Source organism: Dermochelys coriacea, chromosome 20 (genome assembly GCF_009764565.3).
Source record: "Dermochelys coriacea isolate rDerCor1 chromosome 20, rDerCor1.pri.v4, whole genome shotgun sequence".
Taxonomy (NCBI): Eukaryota; Metazoa; Chordata; order Testudines; family Dermochelyidae; genus Dermochelys; species Dermochelys coriacea.
The window spans coordinates 4,789,321-4,805,958 of NC_050087.2; the positions used below are offsets into that span (position 1 = coordinate 4,789,321).

A 16,638-nucleotide genomic window follows, 5' to 3' on the forward strand; every position below is an offset into this window, starting at 1 on the left:
ACCTCTGTTCATGCAAATGTGATTTTGTGCATGTAAATTGGGTGGACAAGCCCTTAGAATCTCTCTCTCTCTCTTTCTCTCTCTCTGTTTCTCTCTATGGATTTCTACTTGTCTAAGTTCATTAAGCAGGAAAAAAGTGTGTGCCTTATTTTCAGAACCTGCAGTTCTTGTTGAAAGCTCATCATCCCCCCCCAAAATCAGACCCTTGAGGACAACAGGAGACCTCCATGTTATTCTCTTAGTTATCCACAGTCCATTCTGTTGAACTGGTACCTAACAATAGGCTGCAAATTAATCCCTATATTTCCAAAGACCCCCAACAAACTAGGACAACTGGCACCTGCTTCGTATGTTATCCATGGACTTCAACACCTCAGTCAACTCCGACTCCAGCTGTTCTCTCTCATGGCCGATAGCCCTTATCTCTTGCTTCAGTTTGCTCATGTACTGGTCATAGAGGAGTTTGATGTCTGACTCGGAACGGGAATTGTCCTGATCTTTCAGGAAGCTCCACTTGATCGTGAGAATCTTGTTCTGCCGCTCCAGGCATTGGACCTGCAGAACGGAATCCAGAGACATTAGGAAGGCTGATGGTGGAAGGCTGATGTCCACCCCTCAGCCAACACACTAGACATTGAGATGGGGAACCCCAGAAATAAATGCACAAACCTTTATAGCTTGAGGGACCCAACTAGGCTCTCAAGCAAGGAGCAGTAAAAGAATTCAATCCCATGCAGATCAGGTACAGAAGGGCATTACATTGACATATGGAGGCTTTGCTTTACGTGCTTGGTGGTTTCCCGACAGACCATCACTCAAATCAAATCACAGCTGATTAGCACATCCTATTGGACATGGCATCAAAACCTGATATCTTAAAGACCAAGCTATGAAGCTCCAACTCAAAGGTTATTTCCGTTTTCACATATGGATGTGAAAAGCTGGAGATCTACCAAGGGGATGGAAAATCATCTCAATGCCGTCAAGAACAAAAGCCTTAGAAAAATAGTAATTATTAAATGGAATGACTTTACAATGAATGCTGAGATTTATCAGAGAGTTCAACCCCTAAGTGCCAAAGCTTGTATACAAAATTAGCGGAAAATATCTAGGACGTGCATAAAGACTGAAGCCAGAGCTTCTACCATGCCATTGGGCAGCTGAAGGAACGCACAAAAGGCCAACCAATAGAACCCATCCATTGAACGTTAAAGAGGGTAAACTTATGGGAATGAACAACATAGATGTGGATGGCTGCTGAGAGCACCCTCTAGAGAATGTGGCAGATCAGGGTTCAACTAGCAAAACCAACTCCTGGAAATGGGTCGGAGTGGAGAGAAGAGGCTGGTAGGAGAATCCAAAGGCAAGGTCTCATGGATAGAATAATACTAATCTGTATTGGAATCTTTCCCACACCATCAGATGTGATTGGGGCATAAACAATACAGGGCACTATCTCCTCTGGGTAAACACCCCTTCTCCTCGATATGAATCTGAAGCCTGGATAACATTCCTGTGAGCCAACAGAGATAAAATTTATAGGCGCCATCCCTATTTGATTGCCTGATCTTTCTGTTCTCTGTCCATTTTTGCAATCTTTCTTTACAAGTAACAACTTGCCTTTTCATCTGCTAGGACATCCACCTGCCCCCCCCCCCCCCGCCCCATTTCAGCCTGCAGTCTGTCTGACAGCATCTCTGTTACGTATGCTGGCAGTGCTTTGATTTCTGTATGGGCTGTGTCCATCAGGTTTCATGCAGCTGGATATTGGTTTGATGAGGGAACATGGTCCAGCGAGTAGCACACCACCCTAGGCTGCAGAAGACCTGAGCTCTGCCAATGACTCACCGCTCTGTACCTCAGTTTCCCCTCTATTTAAAGTACTTATTTGGCCCTACATTACTGTAGTATCTGAGCACGCCACAATCTCTGATGCATTTATCCTCACAACACCACTGTGAGGTAGGACACTGCTATTATACCCATTTTACAGTCAGGGGAGTGAGGCACTGCGAGAAGTGTCTTGCCCAAGGTCACAGAGGAAATCTGAGATAGAGCAGGGAAATGAACTTGGATCTCCTGAGCGTCAGGCTCATGTCCTAGCCACTGGACCATCCTTCCCCCCAGCCTCTGCCCCTTAAGACTGTAAGCTCTTTAGGGACGGAACTGTCTCTTGCTATGTGTCCGTGCAGCACCTGGCACAACAGGGGCTCCCATCTCGCTACTATACTACAAACAATAACACTATGATAAGACAATTCCTCAGCCCAGTTGGGCCAGCATGATATTCACTTCCCTGCAGGTATCAGTAATAACTGTTGGTCCTAAAACATAAATATGGGCCTGATTCATTGCTGCGTCCTTGCAGTGTATGCCAGTGTCACTCCAGTGAAATAGGAAGGGTGACTTAGATTATTAGCCCCTCGGGGAAGGGACTGTCTTTTTGACCTGTATTTGTACAACTAGAGCCGTACTGGGCTGTGACTATTGCTACTCGGGACTACAGCCATACAATAAATAAATAATTGTAGGCCGACGCCAGGGCAAAACTGGAGTAATGTCAAGTGAATCAGGTTCCAATGTTTGCACTGCCAAGTGCCGTGCACCACTATGGAGCTACATACAATCACCGCAAGAATTACAGACCCTGTGTCCTGTCAGTGTACGTGCATCTGTGTGTGTGTGTGTGTGTGCGGGCACGTTTTTTTTTTTTTTGGTACATGCAGGAGGTCGTCTGCCCTCCATTCTAACTTGGCACACTCCCATATTCGCAGTGATAGCCATACGGCTCAGCCTCAAAGTGCTTCCAGTAACGATTTAATTGCCAGCTCTCCTCTCCACGCACAAAACAAATTGCTTTAATTGCACTTAATTCGGTAGGTGACAGCTGCCAAATGCTGTAAAGCAGCCATAAGTCAGAGGGGATGGCTCACTCATGACTCAATCGTGCGTCCTCTCTGAAGGATAGTAACAGCATCACCTGTGCAAAGCTGCCTGCTCCTGCCCATCCAATACATTGAGTAGGTGAGGACTGATCTAACTTCCTTTGCCCAGGGGTAGAAAATTGCACCGGGCCCTGGGACAAGACCTTCTAATAGAGTGTGTTTTATTGGCTTAGTTTGTCCCTGGTCTGGCATCTGTCAGCAGTCACTGAAAGATCCTCCTGATCTGCCTTCTTCTTTACATTACAGTAGTGCCTCGAGGCACCAGCTGTGATCAGGACCCCATTGTGCGAAGCACTGTTCACACAAGGAGAACCATCCTGCCTTTTCCCATGCTGCCACCCCCCCATGCTTTGGAGGAACTCCCTGTGAACTTCTGCAAAGCCCCCTCGTGACCCACCTTCCAACCCCCCCCTTGAAACTCTCCTTTGCCATGCAACCTACAAGGAAGGCTGGACAATGGTTAGGCAGTTGCTTTGCTGACGTCACTGCCTCTGACCAATATTAGCTCATTGTTTCCTAGTGTCCCTCCCCGGCCCTGTCTGCATCCATCTGTTATCTCTTGTCATATGCTTAGATTGTAAGCGGCTAGCTGCTACCATAGTGCACCTAATCAATAAGATACAGCACCTAGCGCAACAGGAGTCGCTACCTAGCGCAATGGGGTCCTGCTCCATGACTAGGGCCCATAGGTGCTACCGTAATACAAATAATAAATAAAATAAGAGGCAACCCCTACCCTGATGCGCCTACATCTAAACAGAGAAGCTTACAGAGGCACCACTGGAAACAGCCGGCACAAACACTGAGCCAAGTCCACCCCGGGCCTGTGTGAAAGATCCTCCAGGATGCACTAGGAAAGGCCCGGTTTCGGAGGTACAAGGCAGCAGGGCACGGAGAGCCAACCTGCAAAGTACCGCCGAACAAGTGCTCAGTGGCAGAGCTCAGTGAGGAGGAGTCATGGACAGTGGGGTGGCTGGCGGACTAGGGAAGTGGCTACCGGGTCCCTGCATAACACAGGGACCCCAAACACCAGTGTGAAAGGGGCACAGCTGGTGGTTGCTGCTACTCCTGCTCAGAGGCTGCAGGGATGGCTGAGACCTTGCAGGCTGGGTGTTCTGGTCCCTAAGCCTTGATTGAGGGGAGAGCATGCCACTCCCCTCTTTCCAAAGTTACTGGGGCTATTCATAGGGGGACCCAAGATTTGACCTATGGGCCTTAGATGATCATCACTGAGCATAGAATGGGGGAACCTGCCATACACGTTATCTCTGGAGGTCTCTTGTTTCCGGTTTGCTAAGTATGAACAGGATGAGATGCTGGGGTTGTCTGGGATAGCAGGGACTGGTCTCGATGACACAGGAAGTCTCTTCCAGTCCAATGTCCTGTGTTCCTGTATTCGTTAGACTGCAGAAGAGGTCAGAACTAAGAACCTACTAGCCAGCCATTATCTGCCTCCTCTCCAAATACATGTGAGCCACATCAAAAGGAAACCCAGAGTCAGTGACAGCTTGACCAGGACTCATCATCCTCAGCTGTGTGGCAGATCCCAAAGGTGCGTGGCCTTCTGACTGGGAATGGTCAACCCCCTACCTCCCAGCTATGGCCACAGCTACTACCCTGGGGGTTTATGGCCTGTGTGGCATTTGACTGAGGTCATGTGAATTCCTGATAAAAAGACACACTCCCTATCCAGTGGCACATTCACAACTGTCTGTTACGTTTCTCTGCCAATAGGTTGAAATTCACCCCTGTGTAGAAGGCCAGTGGGAGATGGGCGCCATCTTGGCTGACACACTAGAGATCTCCAGAGCTAGAAGCCCTTGAGCTAAAGAGCCAACCCACCCTAGCTAGGATTATACCAGACGCTTTGTGGGTCAGACACAGAAGAGGCCCTGTAATACACACTCATCAGTGGGATTCGTATGCACCACTTAAGGCCAGTTTTGAGGGTTTAAGTGGGGCCTGGGTCTCGTGTTGGCCTCTCTGCTAGGGGGTGAATTTCATACACCCTAGATTTCATTCTCAGGGCTGGCATCTGAAAAAGTGCAATGCACAGATGGTCACATTTGCACACTCCAGGGGGCAGCTGGGCCTGCCTGGATGCTCATTTGAACACGGAAACGTGGAACCCTGTATAGGTGCAGTTTGGGCAGATGCTGTTGAAAACAGAGCCCCACGTTACTAGTTCAGACCCATATTAGCACTGTTTTTTCTTCTTTTTTAAATAGTAGCTTGGAATTAACTGCCTACATAATATACTTCAGTGAAGCAACCCTTTCGGGAGATTACCATCTGATTACAGAGTATAAGAGCTTTGCAGTAACCTGCCTCAAGTAGGCGAAGTGTTTTGCTTGAGAAAAATCTTCTACCTTCCCCTGGATCTTAGCAGATGAAAGACTCTCTGAAGGAGAGCTTGCTTAGCTGATCCAGCGACCCTTCCTCCCAACCCCCCCATCACCCACCACATTATTGGCTGGTCAGTTTTCTCTCATTTTAGCCATTAGACAACAAGACGAGCAGGAACTATAGGCTAATTTACTGATTGCAACTTCTGTGCCGGTTCTCTGCCCAGCTACAGGTATGAAACTCCTTCTGCTCCATCCTTTGTCCTCACAGCCCCTGTCTTTGCTGCTTACCCCATACCTACTTCCGTCAGTGGCCGAGTTTCCCTTTTCTCAGGGATCGCCCAGGGAGATTACTAGCCAATGGGGATGGGCATGGTCTTGGAAGCGGTGGACTGGGCTATTTGCCATAGTTAGCTAATAATCATGCAAACTTTTGGTAAAATAGACAGCACGGGAGGAAAGAACTATCCCCCCAACTGGGCACTTGGGAATGGCTATCCCTGCGAATCTCTCCTGCCACAGGCACCTCACAGCCCATCCCTCACTGGCCTCTGTGGTCACTAGAACCTGGCGCTCCTCTTACCTTCCCGATTAAGGATGCAAATTGGTCGTTGAGGATCTTCATCTCCTCTTTCTCCTGCTTCCTCCTCTCCTGGAATGTGGGGTCCAAGTCTAGGTGCAGCGGGGTCCAGAGCTTCTCATTGCTGCAGACGGACGGGCAAGAGGAAGACATGTATCCACCAAGACTCGAGGTGCTGAAGCCTCTGCTGGCTGGACTGCCAGGGCTGCTGTCGCCATAGTATTCAGAGGACGTCACAACTGAGCTCCCCCTGGTCTGATTCCATGATGCCTGCCAAGACGATAGGGAACTGCTGCTGAGGCTGCTGAATTCGTTGGAGCGGCTGGTCATCCTGGCTTGGCAGGTGGTGGGGAGGTAGGAGAAGATGTATGAACTAAGCCACCTGCTGCTGCCGAGAAAGAGAAGTGTCACCTTGGGGAATATGGTCTGTTTAATTCTTGCCTCCACTGAGCTGGGGTTAGCTAATGCATTACAAACACCTGCGCTGCTATGTTCATAAAATGAGAAGGGCGTGACCGTTGAGGTAATCCAGATCAACCTGTTGGCCTTTTTTTTTGTTTGTTTATGTTCCCGCCTTTCATGTGCAGCTTGTTTGATTGGTGAGCGAGCACACAGGCCCTGATACTCACAGGGAAATGAAATCACTCGCACCCACGTGCCCCGAGCAGCTCGCTTCCTCATCCTTAAATGGTGAAGAAACGAGCCAGTGGCACAAGGATCTGCTTCCCTCATACAAAGTGGATAGGTATGTCATTAAAGTAGTGGGTGCCCCGAGCAGCTGGCTTCCTCATCCTTAAATGGTGAAGAAACGAGCCAGTGGCACAAGGATCTGCCTCCCTCATACAAAGTGGATAGGTATGTCAATAAGGTAATGGGCAATGATTCACGAGATGGTGATTCAATTCCTGCTTCTACCCTGGGCTTTCGGAGGAGACCAGCAATTTTGGGTGGCCAGCTGGGGGTATCATAGAATCATAGAATATCAGGGTTGGAAGGGGCCTCAGGAGGTCATCTAGTCCAACCCCCTGCTCAAAGCAGGACCAATCCCCAATTTTTGCCCCGGATCCCTAAATGGCCCCCTCAAGGATTGAACTCACAACCCTGGGTTTAGCAGGCCAATGCTCAAACCACTGAGCTATCCCTCCTTACAAGGGTTTGGTTTTCAGAGGGCAGGTGCTGAGCACTTTCTAAAAATGAAGCCCTTTGAAGACGTCTTAAGTCAGGCACCTAAAATTTAAGGCATGCAAAATCACTAGTCATCAGAGAAAGTCGTAACCCCCTCTTTGACCTTGGGTATGAAAAAAATTTTCAGAATCACCTAAGGATATGTCTGCACACTATGCCCTTGCTCTCACTTGGGTTTGAGCCCCAGCCCTGTTTCCGTCCACACACACACCACTGTGACTCGGATCAGCAAACACTCAGGATCTAGGTCCTAGGACTTTGCGAAGGGGGTGGGTCAAAGCCCAAGTCCTGCTGTCATGCGGGTCCAAGCCCTGTCATTTTGCAGTGGGGAGGCAACTCAAGCTGCAGACAAATAGAACATCTTTCCCCTCTATTCGACACTGGTGAGGCCTCATCTGGAGTACTGTGTCCAGTTTTGGGCCCCACACTACAGGAAGGATGTGGATAAATTGGAAAGAGTACAACGAAGGGCAACAAAAATGATTAGGGGTCTAGAGCACATGACTTATGAGGAGAGGCTGAGGGAGCTGGGATTGTTTAGTCTGCAGAAGAGAAGAATGAGGGGGGATTTGATAGCTGCTTTCAACTACCTGAAAGGGGGTTTCAAAGAGGATGGCTCTAGACTGTTCTCAATGGTAGCAGATGACAGAACGAGGAGTAATGGTCTCAAGTTGCAATGGGGGAGGTTTAGATTGGATATTAGGAAAAACTTTTTCACTAAGAGGGTGGTGAAACACTGGAATGCGTTACCTAGGGAGGTGGTAGAATCTCCTTCCTTAGAGGTTTTTAAGGTCAGGCTTGACAAAGCCCTGGCTGGGATGATTTAACTGGGACTTGGTCCTGCTTTGAGCAGGGGGTTGGACTAGATGACCTTCTGGGGTCCCTTCCAACCCTGATATTCTATGATTCTATGATTCTATGATCTGTGTAGCACAGTGTGGACACGTTAGCACAGCTGTGAGACCCGGGTTCAGGTTAACAATGCAGTGTGGATGCTCAAGTGCGTGCTTGGCAATACTGAGTCCATAGACCCGGGTCCCACAGATGTGGGCATATGATGCAGTGTAGATGTACCCTAAGTGACTTAGGAATTTCAGTTCCATTTACAAAAGTGGCTTGAGCCCTTATGGCCAAATTATTAAAGGTGTTTAGGCACCTGAATATGGAGAGAGGTGCCTAGTGGGATTTTTGAAAGCACCTAAGCACCCAGTAGGAGTTTGTCACCCAGGTACTTTTGAAAACCCCACTAGGCATGTCCCTGCATCATTAGGTGCCTAAAAATCTTTTAAAAATCTGGCCCCAAGAGCCTAAGTCCCATTGTCTTTCAATGAAACATAAGCACCTAAGTCACTGAGTCATTTTTGACAATTTTACTATCTATGGTTCTTAGTTCCTCATGAGGATAAAGTGCTATAGCCTTTCTTCCACCCTTTGCCTATTTAGATGATAAACTCTTCAGGGAAGAGATTAGCCCTTACTTTGAGGTTGTTCGAGTTGGTTGAAGTGCACACTGTCCATTCTGCGGGAAATAGTGACATTTTGAAATTTGTTTTCATTCCAAACTGGAACAAAACCAAAAACATTCCAAATTTCTGAGACAACAAAAATTTTGAAAATGTTCCATCCGAACGTGTCATTCTTATTTTTTTAATGTCTATTATAATTTACAATTAATACCAAATCAAAGAACTTTTGAAAGGAAAAATCAAAAGGTTCCATTCCGAGAAGTCTGACTTTTTTTTAAAAACCGAACTTTTATCGAAAGCGACACAATTCTGCGGCCAGTTTCAATGTTCAGTTTCGCTTTTGACAAAATGGCATTTTCCAAGGGGGACAAACGTTCCGTTGAACAACTTTCAACCATCGCGAGCGTTTTTAACGACGCCTCGCACGATGGGTCAACAATTTCACACGGGGGCTTTTAGGTGATACCAGAATACAAATAATTAAAAAAATAACACAAAGGTTCAAAGCAAAATCCAGCCGTAGGAAATGGAGAAACTAATGTGTCTTGAAAGACGAGGCAAGATTACCCAGCCTGCATTGTGGGCTGCTCGTTTATGGTTTGATTATAGCGAGAGCATCAATATCGGTGCGGAGAATTAACTACTGGAACATTTTGCCAAGGCATCATGGTGGATTCTTCATCACTGACAATTTTTAAATCAAGACTGAAGTTTGTTTGTTTTTTACAAGATTTGCTCTAGTATCAAAAGGAATTATTTTAGGGAAGTTCTCGAGCCTGTGTTATACAGGAGGTCAGCCTAGATGATCACAATGATGATGGAGGCCTTGGACCCTGCCCAGCCTGGGTGAACGGACTTGCATTAGAATTCTCAAGCCCATGTCCTAAAAACAGTGTGTGTGGACACTGCAGCTCGAGCTCTCGAGCCAAAGGGGGCAGGCAGGCTTCGGACCCCTACTCCATCTGGAGCTGCCGTGTCCACACTATTTTTAGCACGCTAGCTTGAGCCCTGCTAGCGGCTGTGTCTGCTTGGGCCAGAAGGCTCACTCCCAGCTGCAGTGTAGACACATTCCCCCAGAGCTCTCTGGTTGCACCAGGCAGAGAGAGGTATAGCCCTTTAAGGAGTTCCAGAATGCCCTGCTGCCCCTTTTTCCCCCTGCAGCACCTGTGGGCTCTGTCCACCCCCTCCAACCCCCTCCCAGCTTCACCTGGGGCAAGCAGGGGGTCGGAGGGAGGAGATGCAATTTGGTAAGGGCCCCTTCTTTCCAGCCTGTGCAGGGAGTGCTGTTCTGAGCAGGATCTGCAAGGTACTTGCAGATCCTTCCTCCCTTCACTCCACTCTACATGGCTGCGTAAGATGGGGACCGGTCTGGCCCTTTAAGAGAAGGCACTGCTGTAGGAGAGCTCACACCGCTGGTGTCCTCTCTGGTGGAGCTGTTTGCAAGGCTCCTACGGGGAGCATTCAGCCTGCCAGTCTGACCCGGCATTGGCATGGTACTGCTGCTGGAAAGCCCGCAGCCACTCCGCACCTACCAATCTTGCAGCAGGAATTGGCATTGCTGTGTGATCTTACTGCAGGGATGGAGGGGGCGGGTACCCTGAGTGCCACCTGCATTAATCCTGCTTTATGTTTGTGTCTCTCCCCCGCCCTGTGGGAGAGGCAGCATTTCCGTCTCAGGGTGTTCCTTCCCTTCCGGCTGGCAGTATTTGGAGCAATTGAAAATGCCCGCCTTGGCAAGGTATTTGGAGCAATTGAAAATGGGCTGGTCTCTGAAGGCTACAATCTGCAGTTCCCATCTATAACACTTGGCGCTTTCTGGGCTGCAGAGTGGGGGGTGGGGGAAGGTTGACAAACAAAAACTGCAAGACATGACAATCCAGCTAGTTCAGACGAACCACAGGGTTCCTAGAAACCTTGCCCCAACCTGCCGTGATTCACCCCCACCACCCCAAAACTGACCTCCTCCGGTTATTGACACAGGTTTCTCCTGCCTAGTGGGGTTATTTCTTAGTTCATTCAACACTGTTTATTGGGCTATAGGCAGGTTCTGTGCATGTCACAAATAAACAAGCCAGCCCTGCCCCACGGAGTCTGAACAACGAAGGGCAGGCAAGAGAGGAATGGGAGACCCAGAGAGGGGAGCGGGCATGAACATAAGAATGGCCAGACTGGGTCAGACCAAAGGTCCATCTAGCCCAGTATCCTGTCTTCCGACAATGGCCAGTGCCAGGTGCCCCAGAGGTTGTGAACAGAGCAGGTCATCATCAAGTGATCCACCCCCTGGCTCCCATTCCCAGATTCTGGCAAACAGAGGCTAGGGACACCATCCCTGCCCATCCTGGCTAATAGCCATCGATGGACGTATCCTCCATGCATTGAGCTAGTTCTTTTTTGAACGCTGTTGTAATCTTGGCTATATAATGGCCTGGGTCAGCAGGGTTCATTGAAGCCAGTTCAGGCATGTGAGGTATATATGAAGTGGGACCGCAGGAGGTTAATCACCGCAGGCACAATTGAAAATACCCGCCTTGGCAAGGTATTTGGAGCAATTGAAAATGGGCTGGTCTCTGGGAATGGCCGGATATCACAGATCTATCTTGGGGCGGGCAAATGCGATGGGTAGTGGATAGGGCACTGGGATCCGACCCAGGTCCATGCCATGCAGTAGCCTGTCTCTGACACAGTTGAGGGCCGGGTGGCGCAGAGGAAGGTTTAGAGCCTCCCAGCGGGCAGATGTGGGACAACCGACCCCCCTCTTCCCCCAGGGAGGTCTCATGTAAAGCTCAAATTGTTCCTGTGGGTTAAGCCCTGACTTGGTCTGTGTAAGTGCTTAGCTCTCCCCCCCCAGAGATGGCAGAAGCCACCATAATAAGGACAGAGGTCCAAGCTGTGTCCTCACTAACACCCCCTGAGGCCCCCACTGTATTGGAGAAGGCTGCACGGGTGTGTGCGAAAGCAAACACTGGTGTGCTTTGGAGTCCAATTCTCTCCCTAAGGACATGTCTAAACAGGGCTGGCCCGTGTCAGCTGACTCGGGCTTGTAGGGCTTGGGCTATGGGGCTGTTTAATTGCTGTGTAGACCTTCAGGCTCGGGCCGGAGCCTGGGCTCTGGGACTCTGTGAGGGGGTCGGGGGGAAGGTCCCAGAAGGGAAGCATGGGGGAAGCCTGGTTGGGCTACTTCTTTCAACCCCACCTTTCCAAGTATGTCAGACAATCAGTCCCTTTACTTAGCTCTCCTTCACAGCAGCATAAAACAGGAGTAACTCCCCCGGCCTCATTCCTGATTTTCAGCTGTGTAAATACCAGGGGAGCCAGTTCCTTTCCATTTCCTCTAGTTGGGTCTCTGTCCATTCCTGCTCTTTGGATGCTGTCACGCTGTTACTTATCTGGCCCCCTTCCCTGGAGTATCTGGGCACTTCATAATCTTTAATTCTCACAAGTGCTATTAGCCTCCTTTTACAGTTGGGAAACTGAGGCAGAGAGAGACTAAGGCCCAGAGCCTCCAAGATAGTTAGGCTGCTAACTCCTAGTGAAACTAAATGGACGCTAGAAGCCTAAAAACCTTCCATGATCCGGGCCTAAGTGACTAGCCCAAGGTCACATAGAAAATCTGTGGCAGAGCAGGGAATGGATGCTAGGTTTCCCAACTCCCAGGCTAGCCTTCCTGTCTTAGTTCTCTCCTTTCCCTTCTGTCATTCTGTTCAGCGTATCCCTCTAGTACAGCATTTCTCAAACTGGGGTCCATGGATCCCTGCGGGCCCCACTGATCAACTCCTCCCCGTCCCTACCTCAGCTCCTCCCCTGCCCTCCCAGCGCCTCCTGCACTCTGGAGAACTGCTTCTGTCATTTTGTTCAGCGGTGTGCAGGAGGTACTGGCAGGGAGGGGGAGGAGTGGGGAGGGGGCACGCTTGGAGGAGGGGGGGCGGAAAGAGGTGGGGCCTTGGGGGAAGCGGTGGAGTGGGTGTGGTGCCTGGGGCTGAGTGGGGTGGGGATGGGGGGGTCCGTGAAAATTTTTAAATCAAAACAGGGGTCCTCGAGTTGCTAAAGTTTGAAAACTGCTGCTCTAGTCCAAGGGTTCTCAACCTGGAAGCTCACATATGGGTGTCCGGCGGGTTGCATATTGCTTCCCATATTGCTAAATGAGAGGGGAAATCTGGCCTGACCGCAGCAAGCTGGGGCTGGGGAGCATCAGAGTAGGGGTTGCTCTGTATGGAAAAAAAGGGTCCCAGTCTGGGAAAAGTTGGGAACTATGGCTCCAGTTTTCTTCTCTGGCTTCTTCCCCATCCCAGCTCTCTTCCAACACTATTCTTCTCCCCTGTTATTTATTCATCTATTCCCTCTTTCTTCTCATTTATTCCTGGACCTTCCCCATTTTTTTGTCTCATTTCACTCTTCCTTTCTCTCATCCCTTTGTTATCTGCTCCCCCAAATCCTTCCCCACCCCACCACTCCTCCTAGCACCCCACTGCCCCTTCCTTCCTTTCCCCTCTCACCCAGAATTCTGCTGCCAAAGCTAACAGCGACGCTAAAAATAAATAAATAAAGACGTCACCCAAAGAGAATTTTACAAAAGAGTCTTAAAAGGCAGGATGGGACAGGCCAGCACGATACTTCCAATTTCACACACAAGGATGATTTCAACCCATTCACTGCCCACGTAAGCTTCTGGGAATTTCAGGCACTAAAAAATAAGTAACAATAACACCAATTCCGGTGACGGAATCGTTTGTCTCTTCCTGTTCTCCTGCCTGCCTTCCTTGGTGGACACCAGGTCTCTTTCCCTCTGCTCTGCAGGGGAAGGCCGAGAGAAACTCCCACGCTCCCCAGCACCTCTGGAACGACCCCCCCCGCTGGCTCTGGTTGCAAATTTTCCGACTAAACCATTTTTCAGCTGAAAATGCCAGTTCATCGAAACCAAAACTTATGTTAGCCAGAAGCAGTTTATCAGGTTCAGGATGGAATTTCTGCTCAGATCCAGAGAGACCCACACCCCAGTGGTTAGGTCACTCCCCTGCAATCAGCGCTCTAACAGATTGAAGCGCCTGGTCTGAATTAGGGAGAGCAAGGCGTTGAACCGGAGACACCAGTCTACAAGGTGAGCACCCTAACTACCGGCCCATTGACTATCAGGGCTGTGTGGCTCTCCCTTATTTTTTCACAAAGAACTTTGAGTGGTGTCAGTTTCATCCCAATGCAAAACAGGATGGAGGGGGGGAATCCATTCCCCACCCATTTGTACTCCCTGTCTTGTTGTTCTGGTCTACTCTAAAAGAATTTCAAAGGAGTCGTTTGACTTTTAATGGGATTTGAGTGCCTAACTCCTTTGGTCTCTTTTAAAAATCCCATTTAAAGGCTCAGACTGTGATGGAACACTTTGCATTCACATGCACACAGAAATGCTGGTCCAATAGCCACCTAGAATAGCAGTTAAATTGGTTCAAAGTCAAACTGGCTCAGTCCAAACTTGTTTAGTACCAGTGTGGACGCAGATAAGCTAAAACAGGTCAACTTGTCCTAGTCACTGCTGCACTGGTGGTCTTGCAAAAATCTCCCAAAATGCACGGCTTCTGGGAGCTGCGCTGAGAATTGTGGGATAGGTATCCAGAAAGCACTGCAGCTGAAATGGTTTAGGGTCTGTCTTCACTGCCAAGTTAACTCAGGCTTGTACCTGCCCTAACCCCAACACCTGGCCACACACAAACCCCTCTCTCCCCAGTTTAGTGGTGCTTTCAACTTGGGCTAGCTGGCCTGGCTGGGGGGTGGGTTAGAGTCTGGTTCATAGAATCATAGAATCATAGAATATCAGGGTTGGAAGGGACCCCAGAAGGTCATCTAGTCCAACCCCCTGCTCAAAGCAGGACCAAGTCCCAGTTAAATCATCCCAGCTAGGGCTTTGTCAAGCCTGACCTTAAAAACCTCTAAGGAAGGAGATTCTACCACCTCCCTAGGTAACGCATTCCAGTGTTTCACCACCCTCTTAGTGAAAAAGTTTTTCCTAATATCCAATCTAAACCTCCCCCATTGCAACTTGAGACCATTACTCCTCGTTCTGTCATCTGCTACCATTGAGAACAGTCTAGAGCCATCCTCTTTGAAACCCCCTTTCAGGTAGTTGAAAGCAGCTATCAAATCCCCCCTCATTCTTCTCTTCTGCAGACTAAACAATCCCAGCTCCCTCAGCCTCTCCTCATAAGTCATGTGCTCTAGACCCCTAATCATTTTCGTTGCCCTTCGTTGTACTCTTTCCAATTTATCCACATCCTTCCTGTAGTGTGGGGCCCAAAACTGGACACAGTACTCCAGATGAGGCCTCACCAGTGTCGAATAGAGGGGAACGATCACGTCCCTCGATCTGCTCGCTATGCCCCTACTTATACAACCCAAAATGCCATTGGCCTTCTTGGCAACAAGGGCACACTGCTGACTCATATCCAGCTTCTCGTCCACTGTCACCCCTAGGTCCTTTTCCGCAGAACTGCTGCCGAGCCATTCGGTCCCTAGTCTGTAGCGGTGCATTGGATTCTTCCATCCTAAGTGCAGGACCCTGCATTTATCCTTATTGAACCTCATTAGATTTCTTTTGGCCCAATCCTCCAATTTGTCTAGGTCCTTCTGTATCCTATCCCTCCCCTCCAGCGTATCTACCACTCCTCCCAGTTTAGTATCATCCGCAAATTTGCTGAGAGTGCAATCCACACCATCCTCCAGATCATTTATGAAGATATTGAACAAAACGGGCCCCAGGACCGACCCCTGGGGCACTCCACTTGACACCGGCTGCCAACTAGACATGGAGCCATTGATCACTACCCGTTGAGCCCGACAATCTAGCCAGCTTTCTACCCACCTTATAGTGCATTCATCCAGCCCATACTTCCTTAACTTGCTGACAAGAATGCTGTGGGAGACCGTGTCAAAAGCTTTGCTAAAGTCAAGAAACAATACATCCACTGCTTTCCCTTCATCCACAGAACCAGTAATCTCATCATAAAGGGCGATTAGATTAGTCAGGCATGACCTTCCCTTGGTGAATCCATGCTGACTGTTCCTGATCACTTTCCTCTCCTCTAAGTGCTTCAGGATTGATTCTTTGAGGACCTGCTCCATGATTTTTCCAGGGACTGAGGTGAGGCTGACCGGCCTGTAGTTCCCAGGATCCTCCTTCTTCCCTTTTTTAAAGATGGGCACTACATTAGCCTTTTTCCAGTCATCCGGGACTTCCCCCGTTCGCCACGAGTTTTCAAAGATAATGGCCAAGGGCTCTGCAATCACAGCCGCCAATTCCTTCAGCACTCTCGGATGCAATTCGTCCGGCCCCATGGACTTGTGCACGTCCAGCTTTTCTAAATAGTCCCTAACCACCTCTATCTCTACAGAGGGCTGGCCATCTCTTCCCCATTTTGTGTTGCCCAGCACAGCAGTCTGGGAGCTGACCTTGTTAGTGAAAACAGAGGCAAAAAAAGCATTGAGTACATTAGCTTTTTCCACATCCTCTGTCACTAGCTTGCCTCCCTCATTCAGTAAGGGGCCCACACTTTCCTTGGCTTTCTTCTTGTTGCCAACATACCTGAAGAAACCCTTCTTGTTACTCTTGACATCTCTTGCTAGCTGCAGCTCCAGGTGCGATTTGGCCCTCCTGATATCTTTCCTACATGCCCGAGCAAAATTTTTATACTCTTCCCTGGTCATATGTCCAAGCTTCCACTTCTTGTAAGCTTCTTTTTTATGTTTAAGATCCGCTAGGATTTCACCATTAAGCCAAGCTGGTCGCCTGCCATATTTACTATTCTTTCGACTCATCGGGATGGTTTGTCCCTGTAACCTCAACAGGGATTCCTTGAAATACAGCCAGCTCTCCTGGACTCCCTTCCCTTTCATGTTAGTCCCCCAGGGGATCCTGGCCATCTGTTCCCTGAGGGAGTCAAAGTCTGCTTTCCTGAAGTCCAGGGTCCGTATCCTGCTGCTTACCTTTCTTCCCTGCGTCAGGATCCTGAACTCAACCAACTCATGGTCACTGCCTCCCAGATTCCCATCCACTTTTGCTTCCCCCACTAATTCTACCCGGTTTGTGAGCAGCAGGTCAAGAAAAGCGCTCCCCCTAGTTGGCTCCCCTAGCA

General features: G+C 49.1%; 1 protein-coding gene across 1 annotated transcript in view; it reads right to left on the reverse strand.

Annotated features, from left to right (window-relative positions):
- Positions 1 to 6,348, reverse strand: part of KRT80 (keratin 80) — a 25,454-nt gene extending 19,106 nt beyond the window's left edge. The window contains exons 1-2 of the mRNA XM_038378946.2: positions 5,874 to 6,348; positions 341 to 555 (exon numbers count right to left, since the gene is read on the reverse strand). Coding sequence (XP_038234874.1) covers positions 341 to 555; positions 5,874 to 6,200 — 542 coding nt within the window. The 5' untranslated portion in view covers positions 6,201 to 6,348. The remainder of the gene's footprint in view (positions 1 to 340; positions 556 to 5,873) is intronic.
- Positions 6,349 to 16,638: the final 10,290 nt, after the last annotated feature.